The sequence below is a fragment of the Convolutriloba macropyga genome, chromosome 6 (genome assembly GCF_964194025.1).
Source record: "Convolutriloba macropyga chromosome 6, txConMacr16.3, whole genome shotgun sequence".
Lineage (NCBI taxonomy): Eukaryota > Metazoa > Xenacoelomorpha > Acoela > Convolutidae > Convolutriloba > Convolutriloba macropyga.
Genome location: NC_134473.1, coordinates 37,038,685 through 37,065,401, shown reverse-complemented (window position 1 = coordinate 37,065,401; position 26,717 = coordinate 37,038,685). Strand labels below are relative to the sequence as shown.

The following is a 26,717-nucleotide window of genomic DNA, read 5'->3' as shown; positions in this document are numbered from 1 at the left end:
AGAAGCGCAAAAAATATTGAAAACTGGTGCCGAGAGAATGGAATGGAGTTAAATGCGAACAATGCAAGTTGTTAAATGTTAGGGGTAATCTCACGACATCTATGTGTGGACAGAAAATAAAACCAACTGAATCCCAAAAAGACCTTGGTTTAGTAATTACATCAAATCTTTCATGGCAAGGCAACTGCAACCACAGAGTGCAAAAAGCGACTAGTGCTTTTTTCCAAATAAAACGAAATATGTCAGCCATCAGCTCAACGTCAACCAAAATGAACTGCTATACTGGTTATATTGTTCCAATACTGACGTACTGCTCACAAGCATGGTTGCCAAACCACACCAACATGTACAAAATTGAAGAAGTGCAGATCATGGCCACTAAATGGATTCTAGGAATTTCACTTCAAAGTTACAAAGAACGTCTCATTAGCCTAAAACTCCTCCCACTCTGTCACTACGTTGAACTGCACGATCTTCTTCTCTTCCTAGCTATTACACGTAATGAATTTGGCATTCCGACAAATTTTAAAACCCTTGAAGACGAGAGGACAAGGCAACACTGTAGAGGTGAATTGAAAATCGAAAATAACCGACTAGTCAAATCCGATGAAAACTTCTTCCACCGAACGAAACAATTGTACAAAGTTGTAAATAGAAGTATTCAAAAATTTGGAGGCAACTTAAACAAACACACTATCACCAAAGCATACTGGCATCTTTTCACAACTCAATTCAGCGTAACAAACAAATGCTCTTGGCAAATAATTTGCAGATGTGACAATTGTAACAATTGGAAAAAACTTGATAACTGAAACTGGACTGACACAGGGGCACAAATTGAAGCCCCCGGGGAACATACCCGAATTCTCTACTATTACTACTACTACTAAGGTAAGATGTAACAAAACTGGTACCTTTTAACACTCAAATTGTATTTGCTGGTGAATAACTGATTGTCGGAACAGAATAAATTCGAAAACTTTGCTTTCTCTACTGGGTCAATTTCGATACACGACTAACGTTGTTTCTGTTTGTTCTAGAATGCAGATTACCTAACGTTTTTCATCGCCATCGATAACTTTTAGACGAAGTCAGGTCTTTGAGAGAGCGATAACAACCGTGTGGTAATTATAAATAAAAACTAAATTGTAGTTATCCGTATATATACAGACTTGATAGAACAGAACTGATGAGAACAGTAAATAATAGAACGCATCAGAATACTGACGCTTGTTTTGACTTTGCAAAGTATGTCTTTATTGAAAAATGATATCGTGGTAGGGGTGTCTTTTTTCTAATCTCAAGCGTAAGTAGGAAAATTTTAAGGAGCCGTTCAGCCATCCACAATGGCGGAACATGAGTTTTCAGTAGTTTAGTTTCTTCGCAGCGACCTACATTCTCGCAGGCGGAGAAAACAGCTTAGAAGGAGAGCGAAGCTTATTTTGACCCGATTTAGGGATATAGCCTCGGCGCATGGTTCCCTGGGCTTTTGACTGATCTTAGCGGCAATTCATTTGAGAGCTTTTGTTGCTGCAGTGGCTACACTGCCAGTGCAGGTAAAGATTAGTGGGTTAAAATTGCAGTGTAGGAATTCGCGAGTGGGTGCAAGACCTTAACATCAGAGAACGTTCTGGCGAAAGAATTCTCCCACAGACATGTGGCTTTGATGTCCAATCTAGCCTCATCACCGGTGGTAGTAATATTACTCGGGAAGGTTTCACCTTTGACGGGCTGTAAATGGCGCCTGATGCGTTTTCGATAAAATAGTTCCGTCGGTTGTTTTGTTGGTGCTTTTTCTCTGGATCTCTTTGGATCTCACGATTAGTTCCTATTTTGCTTTCATTGTACCTATGTCATAACTGTTCAAGCAATTTGTCAATTCAGTGGATCAAGGATGTCCACTGAGATGACCGTCGGGAAGCGGAATATTTAAACCGCTTAGGTGCAATGGGAGTGAAAGAAGCTGTCTCTCTTCAGTAGTTGGTATTTGTCCCGCAATTGATGGCATGAGATTTTCGGATATAGTGGATTCAATGTTTTCTTTGTTTCAGTGGTCGATCAACATAGAAAAGTTAGTTCGTTTTGAACACCTTTGGTAAAAGAACCCTTAGCGTTCTGAGGGGAAGTTTGAGCCAAATGTGTCAACTTATTATGTATAGTCTCTTTAAATTTACATTCAAAGTCTTTTAAGCACTCAGAGTAGGGTGCAGGTAAGCCAATGACTTCCACTAATACGCATGTACCTTCTGAAATATGAAATTCAGTTTAAGAGTTTTCTCACTTAGATCAGGTTTTGTGATAAGTTGACATTTAGGGGCATTCACGAGATATCTAAGCATGGATCCATGTTTTTGAGACTATCAAACATGTTACGCAATGACAAAAGAGATACCGCAGCTTTGCCATCTTCTGTATACCATTTCTGCATGACATCTTCATGCTAGAGCTTTGATATCGAGGCAGAATCTTTATGCCATACATCACCATTGCTATTGGATCACCATAAGTTGTGCCATCCTCCCAAAGCAATTACATTCCATTCACCTATGGAGTGCTGGGTAAAACATAGGAATTTTATATGGCGTTCATAGATGGACAAGATCTACGGATATTTTCTGGAGCTAACTTTTCTGTTAAAGTTATTGAAAGCATTTTTGCATCGATCAGAATAGCTCTTGTTTCATCTTGCATGAAGCGTGTTCGAAGTCCATGTATGGCATGTTGAATCCTGCATTTTGGTAGCATTCAGAGCTGTACTTTTCCTAAGAGGGATAGGTCAACTTAGAGACTATTTACTATTACTTTTCCTATCAAGTGTCTCAGGACTTCACCGACACCTTTTGGTAGGACACCTAGGCATTTGTCTAGCGGAGTTTATCTGCATGCGTTGTACGGGGCTAATAATTTTGCGATGTTTTTGGTAGCAACGCAACGGGCAAGCTTATCATTGAAATGTTTTCAAGTTACTTTGCTAGCTCAGTTGTTTCATAACTTGCGCCACCGCGTAGCTGATTAAATTTTATTTTGCCAATTTTTTCTCGCCAATCTTCATATAGCAGCCCGGGTTTCCTCAGTGATCATGAATCTATGAAGAAGAAAACATACGAACAAAGAATTATATGCTCAACTGGTTTGTTTGCTCACCCTGTTTTCTGTGCATTCATTTATAGCCAATCGATGTCGACTTGGTATGTTGGAAAACCCACCGAGCGTAGAGTTGTGAAATAAACGGTTTTTTTTCAATTTTTTGCGAGAATCAATCAAGGATAAGTTTTTGTGAACATCGCGGATTGAACGGAAATTTTGTTCACTTGTAGCATATAAATGTTTTTGGCCAATTATTGTTATATTAACGACGATTTCGTACTTTTTTTAGCTGAGCGACCCAATATTGAGGCTCTTTTTATTTTCCAATTAGTCGTAAAAATTTTGGAAGTTTCGATTTTATTTGGGAGACATCTTTTTTAAAGATCTGCACCTTTTGTTTGTCTTTTTTTCAATATGACATCTCAAACGTTGATAAAAAGACGTCGCAGACACCGAAAAGCCGCTGTTTTGGCAAAATGCCATTTTTTTAATAGCCAATGTGATGTTTCTTCTTTAATCAATAAAATAAACATGCAATCAAATTTCCTATTCTCGATGTCCCTGATCGAAGAGCAGTCCTCTAGTCATAGTGACATGGCAAATCATCTTTTTAAGTCTTTCCCTCAGTCTTTAACAAGTGTTCTAATCCTGCTGCACATTATAGTTATGTAAGTGATTGTAATATTGTGATAAATGAAGTTGCTCAGTCGATAGCTCAGATTGAAAAATTACTGAAATTTTTCCGACGTAGTTCAATCTGCCATACCACCTTTTGCCCGAAGACTTATTTTTTGGCGGTCTTTCAGTTCCCTTTTCACGTCTGTTCTGCGAATGCAATTTTTTTCGCAAATGTTTTTCTGACTCCAGTGGTTAAGAATAATTGCCAACAAAATCTTGAAATTTGTAGATCTTTTTTGTCACGTCTATCGCCGATCTTCGAAAGGCTCCAAATTAGTTATCGTTGTAACCGAATCAACGAGAAGGTGATTGCAAGTCAGTATTGGTCCAGAAAACATCATTCGACGACAAGTAAGTTTTTTATGGACCTTTTTATGGTAAGTTTTAGACAAAAACGTTGGACAGCTTATTTTATACTTAGATTTTAGCAAATATTTTGCACTTTGTCATCAAATTCTAATAAAGAAGTTTGCGTTTTGGGGGTTTGATGACACTCACTGGTATTTAATTGCATCGCATTTAAATTGAAGAAGTCAAAAAGTGAGAATTGAAATTGTGGTATCCGATTCTCTGAAAGTAACAGGCAGTGTCCCAAGGTGGTGTACTTGGGCGCTGCTCTTTCTCCTGTACATTGATGTCAAGTTAGATCCGCCTCGTTTTTCCAATATTTTTTTGTTTTACGGATCACGAAAAATTCTGCAACGGTCATGATATTTTTACCAAGTGCTAGAAAGAACGGGATTGATTATCATGTGGGCCGTGCAAAATAGGTTTTGCTTCAATTCATCGAAATGCGGCTCTTTTGCACCTCTTTTAAACCCGAGGATATTAAGCTTGATTGAACCAAATGGAATTGTCTCACGAGCACGTCTGATTTAGGAGCTATTATCAGTGAAAATTGTAAATGGTTGGAACAACTACAGAAACTCTTAAAAGATAATCGATCTTTCAGTTTTTGAGGAATAAAGTTCCTCTCAACATTTCTAGTATTGTAAAGTTTTGTATTAGCTACTGTCTGTTTGTGATTTTACTTCACGGATCACAGATATGGTGTTCCGAATTGAAGAGTCTGAATAATGGAGCATATGGGAATTTCAAGTGATGCTTAGGTTGTGGGCTTGATTTGAAGCGGTTTATCCTTGTGTCAAAATATTTGACTATAACCTATCAATTGGTCGAACGAGACATCCGATGTTTTATCAACATCCTTAACAAGAGGTGCTGCAGAAACTTCGAGATCGTGTCGGCTTAAGGATTATCATACAATCTTTGGAGTACTTCAGAAGAAAATGCATGTCAAGTTTCTAAGGGAGATGTTAAAACTTACAAAGTCAAAGTATCCCTAACTTAACTAGTCAAAGTCTCCCTCTCATAAATGAACTGATTAAGGTATCATGGTTTCATATATATGATTCCGATAGCTTTTATGTTTCTCAATTAAAAATGTTTTGTTTACTCAATTATTGAGAAATATGATTTGAATAATAGTTTTTCTTTGGCAATGAAATTGCGCTGTGGATTGTGTTAACTGCTTTAGAGGTTTTTATTTTGATGCTTACTTTCTGTTTATTTTGTTTCTCTTGTCTCTATAGTTGATTGATTTTTACTGTGCTAACAAATGCTATATCATTGTGAATTGAAGCCTTATTCTGCGGTCGCTTAAACATTAATTTGAAATAATTGTCTTAGTAAAAAAGAAAAGTTAGCTGAGCAAAAGAATGTGTAGTTTTAAATATTAAATTTTGTCCCAAGCTTTTAAATAATCAATTTCTTTATTATGCAGAAAAATTTTTGTTTGAGCAGGTTTTTCAGATTTTAGAGTGTTTTTTTAACGTAGTGTAATTGGACTGCTGTTCTCATGGTGTTCTGCAAATGCTTTCAAAGCTGATACATGTGCTCTAATAATCCGTATATTGCTTGATTCTGTCGCTCGACAGCAAATGATTTTTATGCCTTTCACTATTTTCATAGTGGTGATTTTTTTTATTTTACTAGTTTTTAATGTAACTTGTATTGTCTTGTCTTTTAGTTTATTGAGGAAAGCTGATGTGTTTTTATGATATTGGAATTAGGGTTTCCAAAACTTTCATTGATTTTCAGGAGCTTTGTCTGTTTTTTGAGATCTGATCACTTGATCAATGGGAAGACAATTGGGGTCTGTGGAAGCATAAATGCAGAATTAGCCAAATTGTTGTAATACACTTAAATGATGTACTTCTGCGTTCGGGACGGTATTTAATTCTGTTCAAAGGTTTTGCCATTTTTGCCAATCTTCATATAGCAGCCCGGGTTTCCTCAGTGATCATGAATCTATGAAGAAGAAAACGAACAAAGAATTTAATGCCCAACTGGTTTGTTTTCTCACCTTGTTTGCTGTTTATTCATTTCGAGCCAATCGATGTAGACTTGAAGATAGTGGTATGTTGCAAAGTCCACCGAGCGTAGAATTGTGAAATAAACAGTATTTTTCAATTTTTTGCGAGAATCAAGCCAGGATAAGTTTTTGTGATCATCGCGCATTGAACGCCAATTTTGTTCACTTGTAGCATATAGATATTTTTGGCCAATTTTTGTTATATTAGCGCCGATTTCGTGCAATTTCTAGCTGAGCGACCCAATAGTGAGGCTGTTTTTAGTTTCCAATTAGTGAAAATCTTGGAGGTTTCGATTTTATTGGGGAGACATCTTTTTTAAAGATCTGCACCTTCTATTTTTTTTTTCAATATGACATCTCAAACGTTGATATGTTTTTTTTGCTCCCAAAATGAAAAAAGGAGCTGCTCATTAGCATCTAAACATACGAAACTTTCTTTTAATTTCGAGTTCAAATCTTGCATGTATTGTGTAAACTTTATTGATCTCATGTTTCATCATGTGTTTAGATTTGGTGAATTTGTGCACAAAGTGGAAGAATTCACATGCAGAGAGTTATGACCTGTTCTCAAGTATTATCGATCATGTGGCGTCATGCGATCATCCTGAAGGCCGTCCTCTATTCTTGCTCCACTTTGATAAAAAGTTGGACAAACTGTCTGGACAAATATGCGTTTGTTTGGACGGCATGGAAAGTGATGTGAGGTCAATGCGCACTATTTTGAACCGATTTAAGAAATGTGAAGAATTAAAGAATGCTAGAACGGATGAGAGCTTCAGTTGTTTGAGTCCGACTGGTGGTGAAGTCAACTCGAATTGTTTGTTCTACTCCTGGTCAATTGGAGAATTCGTGAAGCATAGTGACCAAGTGATAAAAGCTTACGAAACTCAGGTTAACTAAAATTTTCACGGAATTCACATCCTTAAATATTTTCTGAAGCCTAAAGAATTGATGAAGGTCACTTTCAATGAATGAACATGTTGAGTTAATGAATTTTGAGTCATCATAGCAAGCCTGCAATTTGATTCGAAATACTAAAATAAGGGAGTGGAGCATGAAAGTGGGTGAATTTGCGGCGAGAAATATAATAAATATAATTTAATAAATTATTTTTTATATAATATAATTTTAAATGCTTTAATATATATTAATATAATATAATATGATAAAATATAATATAATATAATATAATATCATATAATATAATATAATGTAATATATTATAAATTTATACATGTATTGCTTAATTTACAGGATATTAATTGCTCTCGAATGAGAAGCAATTATTGTAAACGTTTTGCGCTTTTCTCGAATAATCTTTGACTTTTGAAATGACTTTTTCACGCATTTCTTTTTTTCGATTTCTCTCACTCCGAAATAGTTTGTTGTTCAAACAAAACCGATTGGTAGAGACTCGATGACAAGTCCCTGATAGCCGAGTATCAAATACTTCCGTTGAGTTGACGGAATCGGACTCAGGAGGTTGGAGTTCGAATCCTACCGTCGGCCGACGTTTTCGAACCAATAAAGAAAGTTTTTATCTAGGCTACAGCCTGTGAATTTAATTGCGCCGCCTGTCATTCGAGAGCAATTTTTCTGAAATAAGTCGGCTTACGTTTTAATATGGTAAAGTGTAGTTGTGAAAAAATTAATGTTTAAGTTTATTTGAAAAAAGCAGCCTAACGCCATCACTAACTTGAGCAAAAATAATCAGTATAATGTCAAATGGAGATAGTTCCCGAACAGGTTGGTTTTTAAGAAAGGGTAATTTAACTATATACCCACATAACTATTAAAATGTAAAATTCCGTTGCCTTTGAAGATAGATGTTTCAAGGTGACGGGAATCGGATTCAGGAGGTTGGGGTTCGAATCCTACCGTCGGCCGACGTTTTCGAACCAATAAAGAAAGTTTTATCTAGATGACATCCTCCGAAATTGCGGCGCCTGTCATTCGAGAGCAATTTTTCCGGCGTTAGTTGGTTTATGTTGCTTAAATTAGGCTACAACAATCAGGCCACACAAACCGACGTTAGTCTGTTTATGTAGCCTAATTTTGGTGATGAATTTATTAAATAGTCTCCACGTGCACCTGGGAGGCTGTTTAATTGTGCTTCAGCTCCTGATTGTATTTTTTTCTACTGTATCAGAGGCAGGACTTTGTTTAGGTAGTCCCAGTTACCGGAGGTTTTAGATTCCGGTGGAAGAAAACCTAACGCTGCATATTCAAACGTTGCAAACGGTGTAGTATTTTAACGATATTTTAAGTCCTGATTTCCGAGATCAAACTTCTGGCGCAAAAGCTTTCGCAATGGTTTGAGCTTTTGTTGCTTTAAATTATTTTCTCAGTCAATGTTTGGCGTGAGAGATCTCCGCGTTTGTTCGACTTATTTCTTTGCTCTTCTTAATTATTTGGATATTAATTAGGATTTAGTTTGGATTTAGTTTGTTCGTTTAATTAGGACCTATGCAGCGCTTTATGTAGTCTTTGAACTGTACAATGAGGTTTTATACTCTCCGCCTCCCACATCCGATCTGCGTTGCATTATGTGCATGGGTTTATGTACAGAACAAGAACGCGTTATCTCTGTTCGATGTAAAGCTAAATGTGTTCATGGATCTTGCCTTGCAATTTCTGTCAACAAATTGCATTGGAATGATATTTTGGTCTTTTCCGAGTTGTTTGCCAACTTCTACAAATGAGTTATCAGCTCTTGATCGAATATCTTCTCTTGAAGTTTAGTTTAAAAAATAGACTCGCAGATTTCTGAAATTCAATCACTGAAGCTGGAGATAAATTCTGAAGAAACCGGATTTTGCGTATTTTAGAGCTGCTTTCAGAAATTGGACTGTCAGCACTGCTAGCGATCGTAATTCAAAGAAATGGAAAACTGAAGGCAATGAAAGCTTTTTTGCTGAGAAAGAGTTTTAAGACAGAAAACCAAAAGTTTTCGAGACGGGCACAAATATTAATCATCAAACGACAGTCAGTGCAATTGAAAAGCCACCGAAAAGGCAGCATCTTTACAATGGTCGTTTAAGCAACTCTGTCTCTACAGACGATATAAGAGAATATTGAAAAAAACAAGGGAGTTGATCTACTGTATATCCGTGAAATATCGAGAAAGTCTCGTCTGAAATTTTTCCACTGTGTAGTCAAATACTGTAATGATCAAGTTTAAGCTCCCGATTTCTGGCCCAAACTGTTCGCATTTTCACAATTTTATTCAAATCAGAAAGCGAGGGAGTAGCTGGCCTCCTTTGGTACTTGACTATCTGATTTCAAATCTTTCAGCTGCCGTGTAAAAGTTTGTTCGCATAATGCAAGATTGGTTTGCAACAAGACCTCGCAAACAAGAAATCTTATTGACGCTTATGATTTTAACTTTAGTTCTAACAGAAACTGGGATCAAAGATAACGCAAATGATGAGTTTTCCAGCAGTGTTGCCCAAATGATTTATTTTTACTCCAGTGCAAACAGAGAAAAAATGGCGGAGGATTAGTGGCGTACTATAGCGGAACTTTACGTGTTGACAATTTTTCAAACAATATAACAAACGCGGATGTGGCCTTTATCGAAGTTACGCTGGGAAATCGGTGTATTTGGGTTGTATATACCGTCGACCAAATACCTATGTTCTTGTCTTTTTAAATGACTTATCATCATTTATCATCATTTTTGAGAAAGCGCCGTTGTTCAAAAAGTTAACTTATTGTAAGTGATATCAATATTTCTATGCTGCTATATAATGATGCGTCAAGGAATTGGAGTTCTTTTTTGGATGAATTTGTTTTACAACAGCAAGTTACTGTGCCTACTCACAAAAGTGCTGGCCTTTTCGACCCGGTGATAAAATCCGAGGAGTTTGAAGTATCGGAACCACTTCTAAATTTCGTTACAAGCTCTGATCATGGAGTTGTGCACTTTGACGTTCTGCAAAAGCGCGAGAGTTTAACTTTAAAGAAGGCCTCATGCAGAATATGGCAACTTTTGACGTGGTAGCGTTTGCAGAAAATATTGTTGCTTCGATCGACTGAGAGGATGGTTCTTATAGAGAGTTATGTAGGTAAGAACCATCCTCTGAAAACTAAATATGTGCGAAATCATACGTGCCCTTTCTAAGGGCGATGAGTGGAGAACGATGAAAAGATCGAGACGAAAGTTTGAGAAAGCTTACCGAAAAAATGCAAATTTCCAAGCCAAGAGAGGTTTCTTAATTCAGTTTTGGAGTTTTTTGAGCTATGAATAACTTGAAAAATGTATCCTAGTAAAAATAAATGTGTTACGTATTCTGTGCTGCAACAACTCTCAGAAAAAAAATAATGTCCTGCCCCAGTCTTTATGCGAACCTGAATGGTTAGCAAAGAAGTTAAGTTGAATGCTTTCTTTGTTAAGAAAATAGAAACCGTATTAGTTTCACTACCTCCAACGAATGGTCTAAAATTGAATGATTTACATACTATTATTCTGGAATCTTTTTAGGTTTTAACAGTGAGCGATTTGCAGTTACTTCTACGAAAGATTTTGAACAGTACTGCACCGAGTGATGTAATGCCAACGAGGTTATGTAAAACTGTTTTGACAAATTTGCCCGACTACTTCATTGCGTTAATTAATTAACTCTTCAGACAGGATACTTTCCAAATCAATTCGAACAAGGCGTCGTGATGCCGCTCATAGATAAATCTAACCTTGATCCTGAATTGTTGTCGAGTTATCGCCCTGTGACAAATCTAAGATTCCTGTCAAAAGGTATTGAAAGAGTTGTTTTCGTGCAAAATAAATTGTTCCTGGAATCTAATAATCTCGCGAGGAAGTATCCGAGTGCCATTCGTTGCTCGCATTCAACGGAAATGGCTTCGTTGAAAGTCTTCAATGATCTTGTTTGTCATCTGGACGAGTCGGTTTCCGTGATTTATTTTTAGATATTAGCGAAAAACTTTGGTTTGCAATCTAAGGCGTTACTGTTTATCAGAATTAATCTTTCAAATCGTTCGCAACTAGTTATCATAAATGGATGTCTTTCTGGTGATAATGTTAAGACGGGTGTGTCACAAGGGTAGGTTCTTGGTACTTTACCTTTTTCCTGTTACATGCTGCCTTTAGAAGATAAGCTGAAAGACTTAAAAATAATTGATCATTTCCCCGCAGGTGATACCGTTTTTTATTTTGTATTCGCTTCGACCCTCAGTCAATGCATGTTCAATGTTGTTTTTACCTCGATTCAATGTTGGTTCAGCAATGCAAAATTGAAATTCAATGCGGATAAGAGTGAGTAGATGATTATTCCGAAATGTAAAATGGTTAAGCATTGTCTGCCAGAATATGGTGACTACACTGTGCAGGTAAAAGTTCTAGGTTGTTTTATTGATTGTTAACTTATTGTGCAACGACAATTCAACTTTGTTTGATGGATTTCATTATCTCCGTAAAGTGTGATCAATTCGCGATCAGGTTAAAACATCAGTCCTAATTGAGTTAATTAGACTTTGTGTTATCACGTGTTTGACTGCTACGGTTCGCTTTATTATGGTCTGCCAAAATTCTTGCTAGCAAAACTTCAATGAATTATTAACTTTTATGGGCAAACCATTGTGTTCATAGTCTTATTGTGTGCGCATCGCTTCGTACATCAGCCTGGCAAACATCCACTATATTTACCGGAACTAATGAAACGAATTACGATGATTACAAGGTCTCAATATATTTACAATCTACTTATTCTAAATTTTGCTTTAATTTTAGAACACGTTCGTTCTGGCATGCCGCCGCTGTTGAGTGGAATAAGCTATTTTAGGTTGAAGCCTATACCATCTAAAATTTTATTCAGGCAAAAATTCAAAACTTATATTTGAATTTCCCGGCACTTGAGATTTTAAATTGTGCTAAATTAGTAATAATAATAATAATAATAATAATAATAATGTTTTAATATAGCATTGTAATTGTGAAAAAATTAATGTTCAAGTTTATTCAAAAACAAGCAGCCTAACGCCATCACTAACTTGAGCAAAATTAATCAGTATAATGTCAAATGGAGATAGTTCCCGAACAGGTTGATTTTTAAGTAACTATATACCCACATAATTATTATAATGTTAAATTCCGTTGCATTTGAAGATAGATGTTTCAAGGTGACGGGAATCGGATTCAGGAGATTGGGGCTCGAATCCTACCGTCGGCCGGTGTTTTGGAACCTATAAAGAAAGTTTTATCTAGACTACATCCTCCGAAATTGCGCCGCCTGTCATTCGAGAGCAATTTTTCCGGCGTTAGTTGGATTATGTTGCTTAAATTAGGCAACAACAATTAGGCTACACAAACCGACGTTAGTCTGTTTATGCAGGTAAATTTTGTGGTAATTTTTTTTTAATAGTCTCCTCGCCCCGGGAGGCTGTTTAACTGTGTTTCAGCTCATGATTGTAATTTTTTCTATTGTATCAGAGGCCGGACTTTGTTTAGGTAGCCCCAGTTACCGGGGGTTTTAGAATCCGGTGGAAGAAAGCCTAACGCTTCATATTCAAACGTTGGAAACGGTGTAGTATTTTAACGATATTTGAAGTCCTGATTTCCGAGATCAAACTTCTGGCGCAAGAGTTATTCGCAATTGTTTGAGCTTTTGTTACATTAATTTATTTTCTCAGTCAATATTTGGAGTGAGAGATCTCCGCGTTTGTTCGACTTATTTATCAGTTGCATACGTCGCTACTTGTTCCGAATTACTGTAGTTGGAGAGGAATCATATACTCTACTGCGTTTTTTTTTCAGTCAGTTTTCGCCGATCGATATATTCATTGTACAGCGCTCTGAATAGTATCATTAGAAGTCTTGTCAAGCGGAGCATATCAAATTAAAAAGAGTTGTTTGAGTCCCGCTTTTTTGAGGAGTCACAGAGGATTAAATTTTTGTAAACGTTGGCCTTAATTTTCGTAATTTTAGCTCGAATTTTGCTTAAAGTATGAAAAGAATGTTTACGGTAGTCCTATTTGCCTTACGAAATAATTTTTTGATAATTTTCTGCTTTTCTTTTTTGTGAAAACTGGCACCAAATAAGATTCTCTGACCCACGTGGTCCGAAAGTTTAGACATTGAAACTGTTGACACAATTTTTGCCGGTGTACGGTACTAACAATTTGGCGGCTATTTTAAATCAATTTTTATCAAAAATGCATAATTTTTTTTCGATATATTTTTCGATTTCCGTTTGCCCGAGTATCTATTTTGCAATTGTTTAGAACGATTACGTTTTTACAGCCGTGCAGCAATAACAAGGCCGGTTTTGGTCTCGTCATTGCTTTTGCAATGAAAAAGGATGCGGATTGTATTTTGGCTCAGTTCTGCATCAATAAATAGTAAAGTTTCAATAAATAGATCCCATTTAAGTTCAATTAGGTCACAATGAATAATAGATTTTGTGTTTCCTGAGTAATTTTCATGTGGTTTTTCTGGCTAGGACTTCTTTTTTTGTAAGTTTATAATGAATTTCAATTTTTGCCAGTATGTTGTTTTTGTAGTCGACTGAGCGTAATTAATCATTGGTTTAGCTTGCTACCTAAGGAGATAGTAGTAAATTTATTATTGCTTGCAGTTGATACCTACTGGTTTTTCCTTGAGATAACTCGATGATTATCGAAATTCATCGTATTGATTTTTGTACCGCGAACATTTGGAACAATCAATAGTTTTAATGAATGAGCAGCAATAGCAAGACTAATTTGGTCTAATCATGGAAAGTTACAACCCAAAGATTTTTTGCGTTGTTTTGGGGGTGGTGTCGTTTTTGAAATATTTTTGACTCAAATCAATGCTCAATTAACGATAGATCAAACTGACCTGCAAATGAAGGCCAATGAACATACATTAAAATTTCAGTGAAAGCCTTGGTTTTAAGTTTTAACACTGTGTTTGCCTGAAATTGTTTGACAGCCTCACTTAAGACTTTTGACTTAGTCTCACTGTTGACAGATCGAATTGGCTTCTTAAGCAGTTAATATATTTTTATTTGAAAGCTTATGGTTGCTCTGTTTTTCAAAATACTTGTTCTAAAAAACAATTAATTGAATTTCAAATTACTTGTTCTAAAAAGCAACTGATAAGCCTTGACGCTTTTCATTTTTTTGTCGCTATGATGCGTAGTGTCTGCAAAGCGAGAGGTCGCATTGACTTTCAAGTGAATGTAGTCTTCTTTGCTGTTTTATCTTCCAAATAACTGTTTTTTGGCTTTGATAAAGTTTCATTTTCCCATTTTTGACACATTATGACAAGTCACATCACATTATTGACGTTGAAAGAAAGCGCATTTGATTATATGTAAAATGTTTTGTCTTTTTGCCTTTTTGATTTGCCTTTTTGCCCTTTGAGTTTGATTTTTTGACTTTTTGCCTTTTTGTTCTTTTTGTAGTCTTAGATATTCTGGATAACTACAGGTCCCAATGTTTTCCTAACTTGATAGAATTAAAGCTATTTAATGATTTCACTTGACAGTGGTTCATTCATGGCTGTGAAATGATTTTTTTAAAATGTATACAAATTTTTCATCTTTGCCTGTTTTGTCTAATCGATTATTTGTCTACAATAACAACGGGTCGAATATCTTCTGAGCTGGAGAACAGTTAATTTGTCTAATTTTTGTTTTATCTGATGCTATTTTGACCTTGTTTTTAAGTTTTGTTCAAAAAAGATGGGCATTGAGTTCTGGTCGTAATTAATGCTTCTTGTTGTTTGATTGTTGTTTGTCTTTTCTTTAATTCTCGTAAAGGCAGTTATTATCTGCTCACTAACTAGGTTTTATTCAATATGTTTAGTGGTTTGAGTTTAATGCGATTTTTTAAATGGATACTCCAATTGTTTTCGAAGTATTTTTTAGTGGATGTTTTAGTGATCAATTTTAACTCTTTTGACAAAATTGAGTCCAGATTTAGGCGACTCTCTTAGCCTTTGAATTTGGTTGCTTTTCGAAACTCCAACGAGTTATTTGAATTCTTCTATCGCTGAAATTTTCTAACTATATACAATACAATTTATGTAAAACCAGAGGTGAAAGAAGTTATATACATAGTAAGAGGAGTTTGAGGTTATTAAATTGACTTTGAGAAGTTCTTGTTAAGACTGAATGTTCTATCTAACTATAAAATACTTCCTCTGCCTCAGATGCACTCAGTCATTTCAATTACCATGGAGGATTTCTGATGGCTGACGTATACAAACGCTAGTGGATCGTTTTCTTGGCTAGCCTTGTCGAAATTGTGTTCGATGGGCGTAAGTGGGACTCGAATCCACTCGTGTTGATGTTCTGTTTCTTCTATGTGATAAATCATTGCACTAAGTTGACTTATGTTGCTGCAAGTTTTTCGTTTAAAAGCTTCGTTCTTTCAATGTTGTTGCGAATTTAAAATAGAGATCGACAAACGGACTTGAAAGGTTTCGAAACGAAGCTCCCAGCTCTGATGCTGTATTAGCGGGCCGCGCTAAGTTTCATGTAGGATGTTACCAAAATTCAGCTTTCATTCATATATATTAACCCTTCGCTTGATTCAATTTTAGCTGGGGCTTAGATCGGTGGCCCTGTTTTCAAATAGTCCTGCTTCAATGTTGAAAAAACCTTGACGAGAAAAAAGGAACGGTTATGATTAATAAAGAGATGGAGAAAAATAATAAAGAAAAGCGTTGTTTCTGACTTGAAAAAGCAATGATAAAAGCGACAGAATTGGGAAATTGATAAATAAAAGTGCTACGCTAACCTAAACCATAAAACCACTTAAACCAAACCATGCGCAGCTCAATAGTGAATGTTTTTGTTTGTTTTTAATCTTACAGACTTTTTCTTCTTAAATCAGTGGAGTGTTGAGGAAAATAGTAAGTCATAGATTAGAAATGAGAGCATCGAAAGAAGGCGTAAATGTTGATCATTAATTGCGCATAGAGATATTGATGTTAGCTGTGATCTGTTCAGCCCCGAATTGACTAGGCGAGCGGCTGGCCGAACAGATGAAAACAATTGAGTGTGATGGACAGAGAATGACAAAGACTGAGTTGTATTAGGCCCCGAATTGACTAGGTGGGTGGCTGGCCGAATAATCTTAACACTTCTGATTGTTCTGTTGCTTCTCATATTGTTAATATAGCGGAAAAAGTAATAAGGAATTTTGGACGCAATTGAGCTGGACTCAAACCCCAGTCGGAGAAATGAAATGTTCGTTCTTTCGTTTATGCTTCCACGCTATGTTGACCACTGCGCCACTTTCCTCTTCTTCAAGCCGTTAGAAATTGGATGCAGTTTATTGGATGGAAGAAACGCCTCAAGAAAATAAATATAAAATTGGTGGAGATGGACTCAAACCGTAGTTGTGTGTACTTTATTAAACCATTTTTGTGCTATTCGCAACTGTGCCATTCGACACGTTTTTGTTTATCCGACTGCCAGTATTTCATTTGAACTATCTGTCTCTCTGTTTTTCAGTCTCTTGTTGTACTTGGTTTTTCCCTGTTTCCTTAGTTTTCCTATTTGTGCTGTTCTTGCTTTTCTTCTGTCATTGAGCAAATTCTGTGGTTTGAAAGACTGTGATCTTTGATATTGAGTGACTTTTGTGTAGGTGGCTAGAAGATTTAGTAATAGAGATTTTCAAGAGTGCTTTGCAAGAGTTGAGTGGGTTTTGCAAGAGTTGAGTGGGAACTGTTGTTTCTTATATATCAGGTCTGATACAGACAATATGTTGTGTTTGATTGCGTTTTGAATATACCCGTTGGTCAGTTTAATCTGCATTGCCCTGACTGACTTCATGTTTTCCTCTTCGTGGAGTGTTTGAATCCGGTACCACCATGGTTTTCGAAGGCAAATTTGAACGTTTTGTATTTTATTGATAAGGGCATGTGAATGATCCAACCAGCAAGCTTTTGAGTACAGAAGTAGTGGTCTGATCCAAGATTTGTACACCAAAATTAGACTTTCTTCGTTAACGTTAAGGTTACTAAGCTTCCAGCGTTTGAATAGCCTGCTGTTCGCTCTTCGTATCAAATCTTTGCAATGTTCATTCCATTTGAGGTGTGGGTTGAGATTGATACCCTTGAATTGTATCGGTTTTGTCTTCTGAATGGCTTTTCCCTTTGTTAAGTTCTAGAGAAGATTCTTATTTTTAGGTTGAGGGGTTTTTAAAGATCAGGTAATGAGTTTTATTTGGGTTGATTTTGGTTTTGAGTGAGTCTCACCAATCAATTAGACTGTTCATTGATGATGGGAGATGTTTTAATTATTTTGGGATATCGTGACCTATAGTAGAGGGCAAAGTCGTCAGCCAATTGTGAGATATGGGCTTTTGAGGCAAACGACTGAGAAAGAGAATGAGAAAGAGAATGGAAGCAATTACTCTCCCCGGAGGTACTCCAGCTCTCGGTCTGAAACTATCACTGACAGTGGAGTTCATCTTCACGAACACGTTCCTTTGCGTTAAGAATGAATTTATCCACTTTATGACTGAATTATTTAGCACATTCGAGTTTAATTTGTGCACGAGACATGCACGCCATGCAGCATCGAACGCTTTTTCGACATCCAGGCATACGTAACCAACCATTTTGGACCACTGAAAGGCTTCACTGTCGTGGTGAGTGAGTTTAATGAGGTTGTCTGTTGCAGCGGTTTTTCCTGTGAGCACTCTGAGTCTCGCCGAATATTTTTGGCTTTCGCAATATTCCATAACGATGTTCTTAACAGTTTCACATATTTTGGCTATGCAATTTCTAAGACTATTGGGTCGGTAGTTTTCAGCCTTCGATTGGTCTTGTTTTGGTATCATTTTTTATCTGGTATTCTTTCCAGTTAACTGGAACAAGTTGTTTATGCAGCTAGATGTGAGAAGACAGGCAAGGGCTTTAACATTCTTAGGTAAGGTAATTCTTCAAGGAGTTTGCAGTAAATTTTGTCCGGCCCAGGGCGTGTTTTCTCGTCTCTTTCAAGATTTCATCAAATTCCTTTGTTGCATCCGCAACGCCAAGACGTTCAGCTTGTTCTTTTGTTTTTATTGTTGCTTTTGTTTCCTTTTCAATATTGTGGCAGAGATCAGAAATTATTGTCGAGTCCGTTTCGTGATTTTGTATTGTGTCTTTTAGCAGCTGTTGAACATTTCACTTTTCTCTTTGTCTGTGACCGCCGCGCAATCTTTGCAGAATAGTTTTGGGTATTCTGCTGTTTTTTGTTTGCGCTCGTTTTTATTAGTTAGTTCTTTTATTGCTTTCCGGAAACCTTTGCTACCCCTATCTCATGCACTTCCCAAGACCTTTGCTCTTTTTCTGTCTTCTGACTGCCTCATTGATCGTTTAATTTCTTTCGGTAGGTAATTTATATCCGTTAAAGAGTTATAGTGATCGCCAACTGCAATTTTGAGCTCTCTTCGCCTTTTCTCTTCAGTTTTATCAGTTTTTGTGTCTCAACACTGTTGGGGAACTCTTTTTTGTTGATGCAGGAGTCTTCCAAAGATTTGTGTTTTAATTCAATTAAACTGCTGCTAAACTCATTTAATTCATTGTTTTTTTGGATTCTTCGCAGGCCAGAGATTTAATGATCTGGGTAATTTTCTTGCATCTTCTCTAAACTTTCTGTAGTTGATTTTTGATTTTAGTTGAGAAATTTTACCTTTGTTCATTGTCGTAATTGTAATTTTGTGATCGCTGCTTAAATTTTCTGATATTTGAAAATGTTAAATTGCGGAAAAAGTAAATTATAGTAAAAGTGCAGGTGTAAAATATTTTTGCATTTTTCTTCAAATGACTGATTGGTGTGATAACCGTTGTTCAGCAGTTTAAGTGCCCTCGTCAATAATATTTAGGAGCTTTTCTCCATTTTCATAATCATAGGAGCAGTTTAGTTCTTGGTGGGGAGCATTGATGTCGCCACATACGAAGACATTTTTCAACTTTCCTGAAAATATTTTATCGGTCGACAGCGGCTTTCCAGGGGAATTGTAAGCAGTTATTATCCAAAAATCATCGAAAGAGGGCAAATTTTTAGTGTTTTTATTGCTGAAATTTTCTCACTAGTTTTAGTTAATTATTGAACGAATGCTTGCTTGCTCTATAAGACAAGTGACGTCAATCCAAAATAATTCCTGTGATTTAAGAGAACCTTTAAGCAAATGTCAGGGTGCATTAGTAGTTGCAAAGTTTTTTAGATTGGTGTTTCTTATATAAGAAATTAACGTGGTATGGTAAAACAGATATGAATATAATGCCTTAATTGAACAAAGTTGTTTTGCTTTGTTTATTTGATGCAAAAAATAATGCGCTTATTTTGTTTGCTTTAATCGAGAAATGCTCCTTTTCTTTCTAGAGAAAAGCTCTCTCAATGTGAGCTCAAATTGTAAATAGACAACTTTGATGATGCGGCCAACAGAAAGATTCAAATTTAGTTGAGTGGGAACTGTTGTTTCTTATATATCAGGTCTGATACAGACAATATGTTGTTTGATTGCGTTTTGAATATACCCGTTGGTCAGTTTAATCTGCATTGCCCTGACTGACTTCATGTTTTCCTCATCGTGGAGTGTTTGAATCTGGTACCACCATGGTTTTCGAAGGCAAATTTGAACGTTTTGTATTTTATTGATAAGGGCATGTGAATGATCCAACCAGCAAGCTTTTGAGTACAGAAGTAGTGGTCTGATCCAAGATTTGTACACCAAAATTAGACTTTCTTCGTTAACGTTAAGGTTACTAAGCTTCCAGCGTTTGAATAGCCTGCTGTTCGCTCTTCGTATCAAATCTTTGCAATGTTCATTCCATTTGAGGTGTGGGTTGAGATTGATACCCTTGAATTGTATCGGTTTTGTCTTCTGAATGGCTTTTCCCTTTGTTAAGTTCTAGAGAAGATTCTTATTTTTAGGTTGAGGGGTTTTTAAAGATCAGGTAATGAGTTTTATTTGGGTTGATTTTGGTTTTGAGTGAGTCTCACCAATCAATTAGACTGTTCATTGATGATGGGAGATGTTTTAATTATTTTGGGATATCGTGACCTATAGTAGAGGGCAAAGTCGTCAGCCAATTGTGAGATATGGGCTTTTGAGGCAAACGACTGAGAAAGAGAATGAGAAAGAGAATGGAAGCAATTACTCTCCCCGGAGGTACCCCAGCTCTCGGTCTGAAACTATCACTGACAGTGGAGTTCATCTTCACGAACACGTTCCTTTGCGTTAAGAATGAATTTATCCACTTTGACTGAATTATTTAGCACATTCGAGTTTAATTTGTGCACGAGACATGCACGCCATGCAGCATCGAACGCTTTTTCGACATCCAGGCATACGTAACCAACCATTTCGGACCACTGAAAGGCTTCACTGTCGTGGTGAGTGAGTTTAATGAGGTTGTCTGTTGCAGCGGTTTTTCCTGTAAGCACTCTGAGTCTCGCCGAATATTTTTTGGCTTTCGCAATATTCCATAACGATGTTCTTAACAGTTTCACATATTTTGGCTATGCAATTTCTAAGACTATTGGGTCGGTAGTTTTCAGCCTCCGATTGGTCTTGTTTTGGTATCATTTTTTATCTGGTATTCTTTCCAGTTAACTGGAACATAAGAGTTGTTTATGCAGCTAGATGTGAGAAGACAGGCAAGGGCTTTAACATTCTTAGGTAAGGTAATTCTTCAAGGAGTTTGTAGTAAATTTTGTCCGGCCCAGGGCGTGTTTTCTCGTCTCTTTCAAGATTTCATCAAATTCCTTTGTTGTATCCGCAATGCCAAGATGTTCAGCTTGTTCTTTTGTTTTTATTGTTGCTTTTGTTTCCTTTTCAATATTGTGGCAGAGATCAGAAATTATTGATGAGTCCGTTTCGTGATTTTTTATTGTGTCTTTTAGCAGCTGTTGAACATTTCACTTTTCTCTTTGTCTGTGACCGCCGCGCAATCTTTGCAGAATAGTTTTGGGTATTCTGCTGTTTTTTGTTTGCGCTCGTTTTTATTAGTTAGTTCTTTTATTGCTTTCCGGAAACCTTTGCTACCCCTATCTCATGCACTTCCCAAGACCTTTGCTCTTTTTCTGTCTTCTGACTGCCTCATTGATCGTTTAATTTCTTTCGGTAGGTAATTTATATCCGTTAAAGAGTTATAGTGATCGCCAACTGCAATTTTGAGCTCTCTTCGCCTTTTCTCTTCAGTTTTATCAGTTTTTGTGTCTCAACACTGTTGGGGAACTCTTTTTTGTTGATGCAGGAGTCTTCCAAAGATTTGTGTTTTAATTCAATTAAACTGCTGCTAAACTCATTTAATTCATTGTTTTTTTGGATTCTTCGCAGGCCAGAGATTTAATGATCTGGGTAATTTTCTTGCATCTTCTCTAAACTTTCTGTAGTTGATTTTTGATTTTAGTTGAGAAATTTTACCTTTGTTCATTGTCGTAATTGTAATTTTGTGATCGCTGCTTAAATTTTCTGATATTTGAAAATGTTAAAATGCGGAAAAAGTAAATTATCGTAAAAGTGCAGGTGTAAAATATTTTTGCATTTTTCTTCAAATGACTGATTGGTGTGATAACCGTTGTTCAGCAGTTTAAGTGCCCTCGTCAATAATATTTAGGAGCTTTTCTCCATTTTCATAATCATAGGAGCAGTTTAGTTCTTGGTGGGGAGCATTGATGTCGCCACATACGAAGACATTTTTCAACTTTCCTGAAAATATTTTATCGGTCGACAGCGGCTTTCCAGGGGAATTGTAAGCAGTTATTATCCAAAAATCATCGAAAGAGGGCAAATTTTTAGTGTTTTTATTGCTGAAATTTTCTCACTAGTTTTAGTTAATTATTGAACGAATGCTTGCTTGCTCTATAAGACAAGTGACGTCAATCCAAAATAATTCCTGTGATTTAAGAGAACCTTTAAGCAAATGTCAGGGTGCATTAGTAGTTGCAAAGTTTTTTAGATTGGTGTTTCTTATATAAGAAATTAACGTGGTATGGTAAAACAGATATGAATATAATGCCTTAATTGAACAAAGTTGTTTTGCTTTGTTTATTTGATGCAAAAAATAATGCGCTTATTTTGTTTGCTTTAATCGAGAAATGCTCCTTTTCTTTCTAGAGAAAAGCTCTCTCAATATGAGCTCAAATTGTAAATAGACAACTTTGATGATGCGGCCAACAGAAAGATTCAAATTTAGTTTGGATTTTGGATTTTGAAGCACATTTAAGTTTTATTTACAGTAAACGCAGTGCTAGCTAGATCAAAAGCCGTGTACTATTTTTGTATGCTATTCTGTATTCGATTTTTGTAGACTGAACTGCTGAAGAAGCTATCAATTGATGCAATTGGACTTGAGCGCAAAGAGGCGTCTGGCCAAGATCTCAATGTGTTTCACCTCTCTGCATGGCTTCACAATCCTTACTTGACTGAACAGGTGGAGAGTTCTCTGGCAATGATGCAAATTGAAACTGGTCTGAAAAAGTTCTAGACTCGTGGCCCTTCGAACAGGTCAGGCGTCAGTTTTAATGCAATGAAATACAAAGTTATGCTACGTATGTTTCTAGTCTCATTTGACGTCCAAGTATGGTCTAATACTCAGTGGACTTAGTTTAGGTTGGTTTGACTGCATAAAAATAAAAGTGACGTCAAGAGAGAAATTCAATTTGAAAGAAAGCTGATATGCTTTTTGGATAATAAAGACTTGGCTGCAATCTAATCAATAATTAGAGAGTTGTCGCGATTTCTGTGTAGTTATTTCTCCATCAATTAAATTTTGAAGCGTGATTGTTATCAGAAAATAAACTAAATAGATTATAAAAGAAGTTATTTACAAGGTATCGAGATCATTCTAACAGCTTCAAATTTTTGGCGAGTAGTCTTTTTCGAATACCTCCTGCGATTTGTTTCAGCTAAATGTATGGGTATCATTGTTAAAAATGGGCAGTTTGACTCTGGTGTTTTGAATTTCCTCTTGCCGTTTGTGTGAATTTTTTTTGCTGTTGCTGTGTGTTTTGTTGTTGCATGTGTCCTTACTTAGTTCACTTTTAACAACTTGGAAGACAAGTAACAGTGGAGCCCTCAAATCTGGCTAATATAAATCTAATAAAATTACAATTTCTGAAACTGGCTTTTAAAATTTTAGTATGAGCTGCGATGCCAAGGTGCAATTAATTGTACTTATGGTGGTGATTGCTAAAGTTGATCCATTCATAATTTTAACTGGGTCATTTTAACTGAAGGTCATCGAGTTCTGGGTTGAGTTATTGGTTCTGATGAAAGCTGTAACGATTTTCTGAAAGAAAAGGAAAGTCAGTGAACTACTCTAACATGCTTGAGAAGCTCGCCGAACATAGTAAGGTGTCCCCTCAGAATGTGTACAAATCATTTACTAACGGATTGCAACACAAATTGACTTTTATTGCTAGGACTACTCCAAACTCGGAGTCTACTGAGGAAAGCCGAAAAAATAATTGATAATAATCTTATACCTTCAATATTGTATCATCCCTCTTACAATGACAGATACCGGAAGGTTTTCTCTCTTCCTCTTAAGAGGGTGGCCTAAGGTTTCTTCCTGAAGACAGGGCAAACGAATATGAAAGATCTGTTCGGATTTGTGAGCCGTTACAGAATCATAACGCTATATATGCAGAGTTTCATCAGGAAAAAATCCTTCAGAAAATCAGAAAAAGAAAAACCTAAGCCTACTGCTTGCTGTTTTTTTTTAAAGCAATGTGCCTGAAGTTGGCGTCTTTTTTACGATTCAGGAAATTTGGATTTGATTTTGGTCACGATGGAGCGGGAGTGGAGCGAAAAAGCAATTGTTTATGCTGTGTAAATTTTTTGAGTTTTTTGCAGAATAAGAAACGAGAATTCGCTTGCTCGATACTGAGCGGCAGATTTGACTGTTTATTGACATCAGAATCTCGCAAAATGTTATCAGGCCTTGTAATGAAGACAGCGCCGCAATGCAATTCAAATTCTTTGGTTTGGGAAAATATCCGGACAGGTCCTGATTTACAATCTAAAAGATTAATAATCTAATGAGTTGACCATCGGCTACTGAAAGGACAGCTTTCAATAAAAACAGAGCGTATTACTCTACATCCGCAAAATTATTGAAATGAAATAGAAAAAATGAGAAAATATGAAAGCATTTTTTTTGCGAAAACTGTTGTTGTTGATGTTATCAAGCCGCTTCAGTATTCAATAAACTTAACGCTACTAGTCTTAAAGGCAGCCGACATTAACTTTGCTGAGAATCAAAAACGAAAAGGAATGAAAGGACATTTGGCAATTATCGACTTTTTTAATACAGTGACATTAAAGTTAAGACGAATCCACACCTCTGAGCATTTTATGTTAGATATCAGCTATCGTCGTTTCCTGTTATCATCAAAAACTATATTGGGGCAAGTGAGAAACAATAAATGAAGTGAAACGGTTACTAAAACTATTTGAAATCACTGAAACGTGCCTGGGTCAATAATATCCGAAATCTGACACCACCTTAAAAGCTGTTTCGATGAATTAGTGGGTTGATGGTTTTCTTCGTTTTAGACAGAAAATTTCGTTTTAGTTTTTTTCGAAGACTCGACATTAGTTCTGATAATTTTTTTTAGATTATCTTATTCACATTGTTCGACACTATCAAAGCCAAAAAAAATTTAAGGCTGCCAAATCGATGATTGATTTGGCAGTAATTTCGCTAATCGAAAAACAGTGAAAACGAAAGTCAGATTATCGCACGTAAAATAAAACTCTAATTACGGAAAATTTGCTCGAACATTTTTCATTTCTATATAAATGCGTTGTAAAAAAATTGTTTCCAAATTGCTTAATTTTCCTTTACTACTGTAGCGTGACTAAAATTACACCTCCCATCAGTTTTTAAGTTTTCCCGAAGTAGAAATGTCAGCAGATATTACTAAGAACATAGCAGGACCAGTCCTTTCTCTCCAAAATCCATAGCCTGGCCGGCAGCCCAATTGAACTTAAAACTACGCGGTCAGAAAAATTGTTCTTACGTTTTAAAGAAATGCATAAAAATAAAAATGATGCGTTTTTGATAAATATTGTTTTGAAATAGCCAGAACACTCTTAAGAAGCTGAAGTAAAAAAGAGTTCAATTTACAAAAATTTTTTCCATCCGTTTTTAAGTCTCACATTCAGGCAAATTTGGAAATGGATCGATTTTTTGTGCCATTTTTCATAAAGTAACTGAAATTCAGCCAAATTTTGCAGAAAAAGTCCGCTTAAACATTTTAGCGATCCTCCTCTATCTTTAAGGTAAAGCTTATCTCTTTCGTTAAAATTTTTGATATATTTTTTAGCAAAATTGGTAAAAATTGGAGCAGAGATACGGAAAACTGAATAAAAATAGTGAAAACGAGCGAATATTCACTAAACCCCGGTAAATCCTCAAAAGAGACTAAGTTTGAAGGATCTCTTTAATTGCATTTTGCGCTTGACGAGCTTTCTAATGAATCCACTCAACTCTCAACGGTACATATATTTATCAGCAAAAATTGACAACACAAAACACAGTTGAGCTTATAGTTTCGGCCCCCTACTAAGTGGTGTATGAGCAAATTTTTTACCGCTCTTCTATAAGTTGCATTTCTTTCGTTTCATTAAGGTTGATTCAGGAAAAATATGTGTCTCTTAATTTGTTGTTTTAAAAGGTGAACGTTTTTTTTTTTGGTAGAATAATAGTTGTTGGGTTGCTTATGATAACATTTTCTTTCAGAAGGCATGCTTTTTATGGTTTTCAGAACGGAGTACAAAAATTTTGAAGTAATTAAGATTCACTATGTATAGTGAATATAGTTAATATATAGTGGTATATATGTTAGTACTGTGGTCTTTTTTTATGCAATTTTGCGCTAGACCAATTTTTGGTCTGATCCCTTTGACTTTTCGTCCTCAAAAACGGGATAAGCAGGTAGCACCTGGGGTTGGGATTATCTGCTCTTAGAGCCGTTCGTCTTGCTAGGCTCTAAGTATACGATTCCACGAAACTAGTTTCGAGGCAGATTCATGGTGTGAAGGGCGGCGGTTCTTGGTGTGAAGGGCGGAGTTGGATCTGCCACCCACTTCAACCCCTATCAGTGCCCTTCCACCCCCATCAGTCCCCTTTCACCCCTCCCCCCGCCCCAATCAATAGCTCCTACACTCGGTCCACCCGTAACCTAACGCGCTCGAACCCCGCTTTGATAATTTGTCCTGCCCTTTTGTCTGTTTTCCTAGCAAACAGTCGTTGTGTCAGTTCCCAATTCTATCGTTTTTTTAAGAAAATATTAACCAAACTTTCGTTGTATTTTGAAATTTTGAATTTTTTCCCTTTTTTTTCAAATAACTGTCCTGTTTATCTCTGTTTAGTTTGATAGCTGAAAAAAGGTTTCTGCGACTTCGTAGATTTGGTTTTTATTTTGTGGACCTGCGCAGAAAATTGCGCGAAAATTGATTTCGTGGACCTGCGCAGTAACATTTTTCTGAAAATTTTAAATTGGATTTTGCAATTATTGTATTTTTACCGCGTTGTTCTATTAGGCTGAACCGCGTTGTTAGGTAGACTGCCTATAAATTGACTGAGGTTCTATGTCGTTTTTCTGTGGAAGAGGAAATTTATACA

At 36.3% G+C, this 26,717-nt stretch overlaps 1 protein-coding gene across 1 annotated transcript in view; it reads left to right on the top strand.

Annotated features, from left to right (window-relative positions):
- Positions 1 to 26,717, top strand: part of LOC142341656 (cyclin-dependent kinase 2-interacting protein-like) — a 33,368-nt gene that overhangs the window by 3,341 nt on the left and 3,310 nt on the right. Inside the window, exons 3-4 of the mRNA XM_075392776.1 lie at positions 6,648 to 7,030; positions 22,395 to 22,591. Of these exons, the coding sequence (XP_075248891.1) occupies positions 6,648 to 7,030; positions 22,395 to 22,571 (560 nt within the window). The 3' untranslated portion in view covers positions 22,572 to 22,591. The remainder of the gene's footprint in view (positions 1 to 6,647; positions 7,031 to 22,394; positions 22,592 to 26,717) is intronic.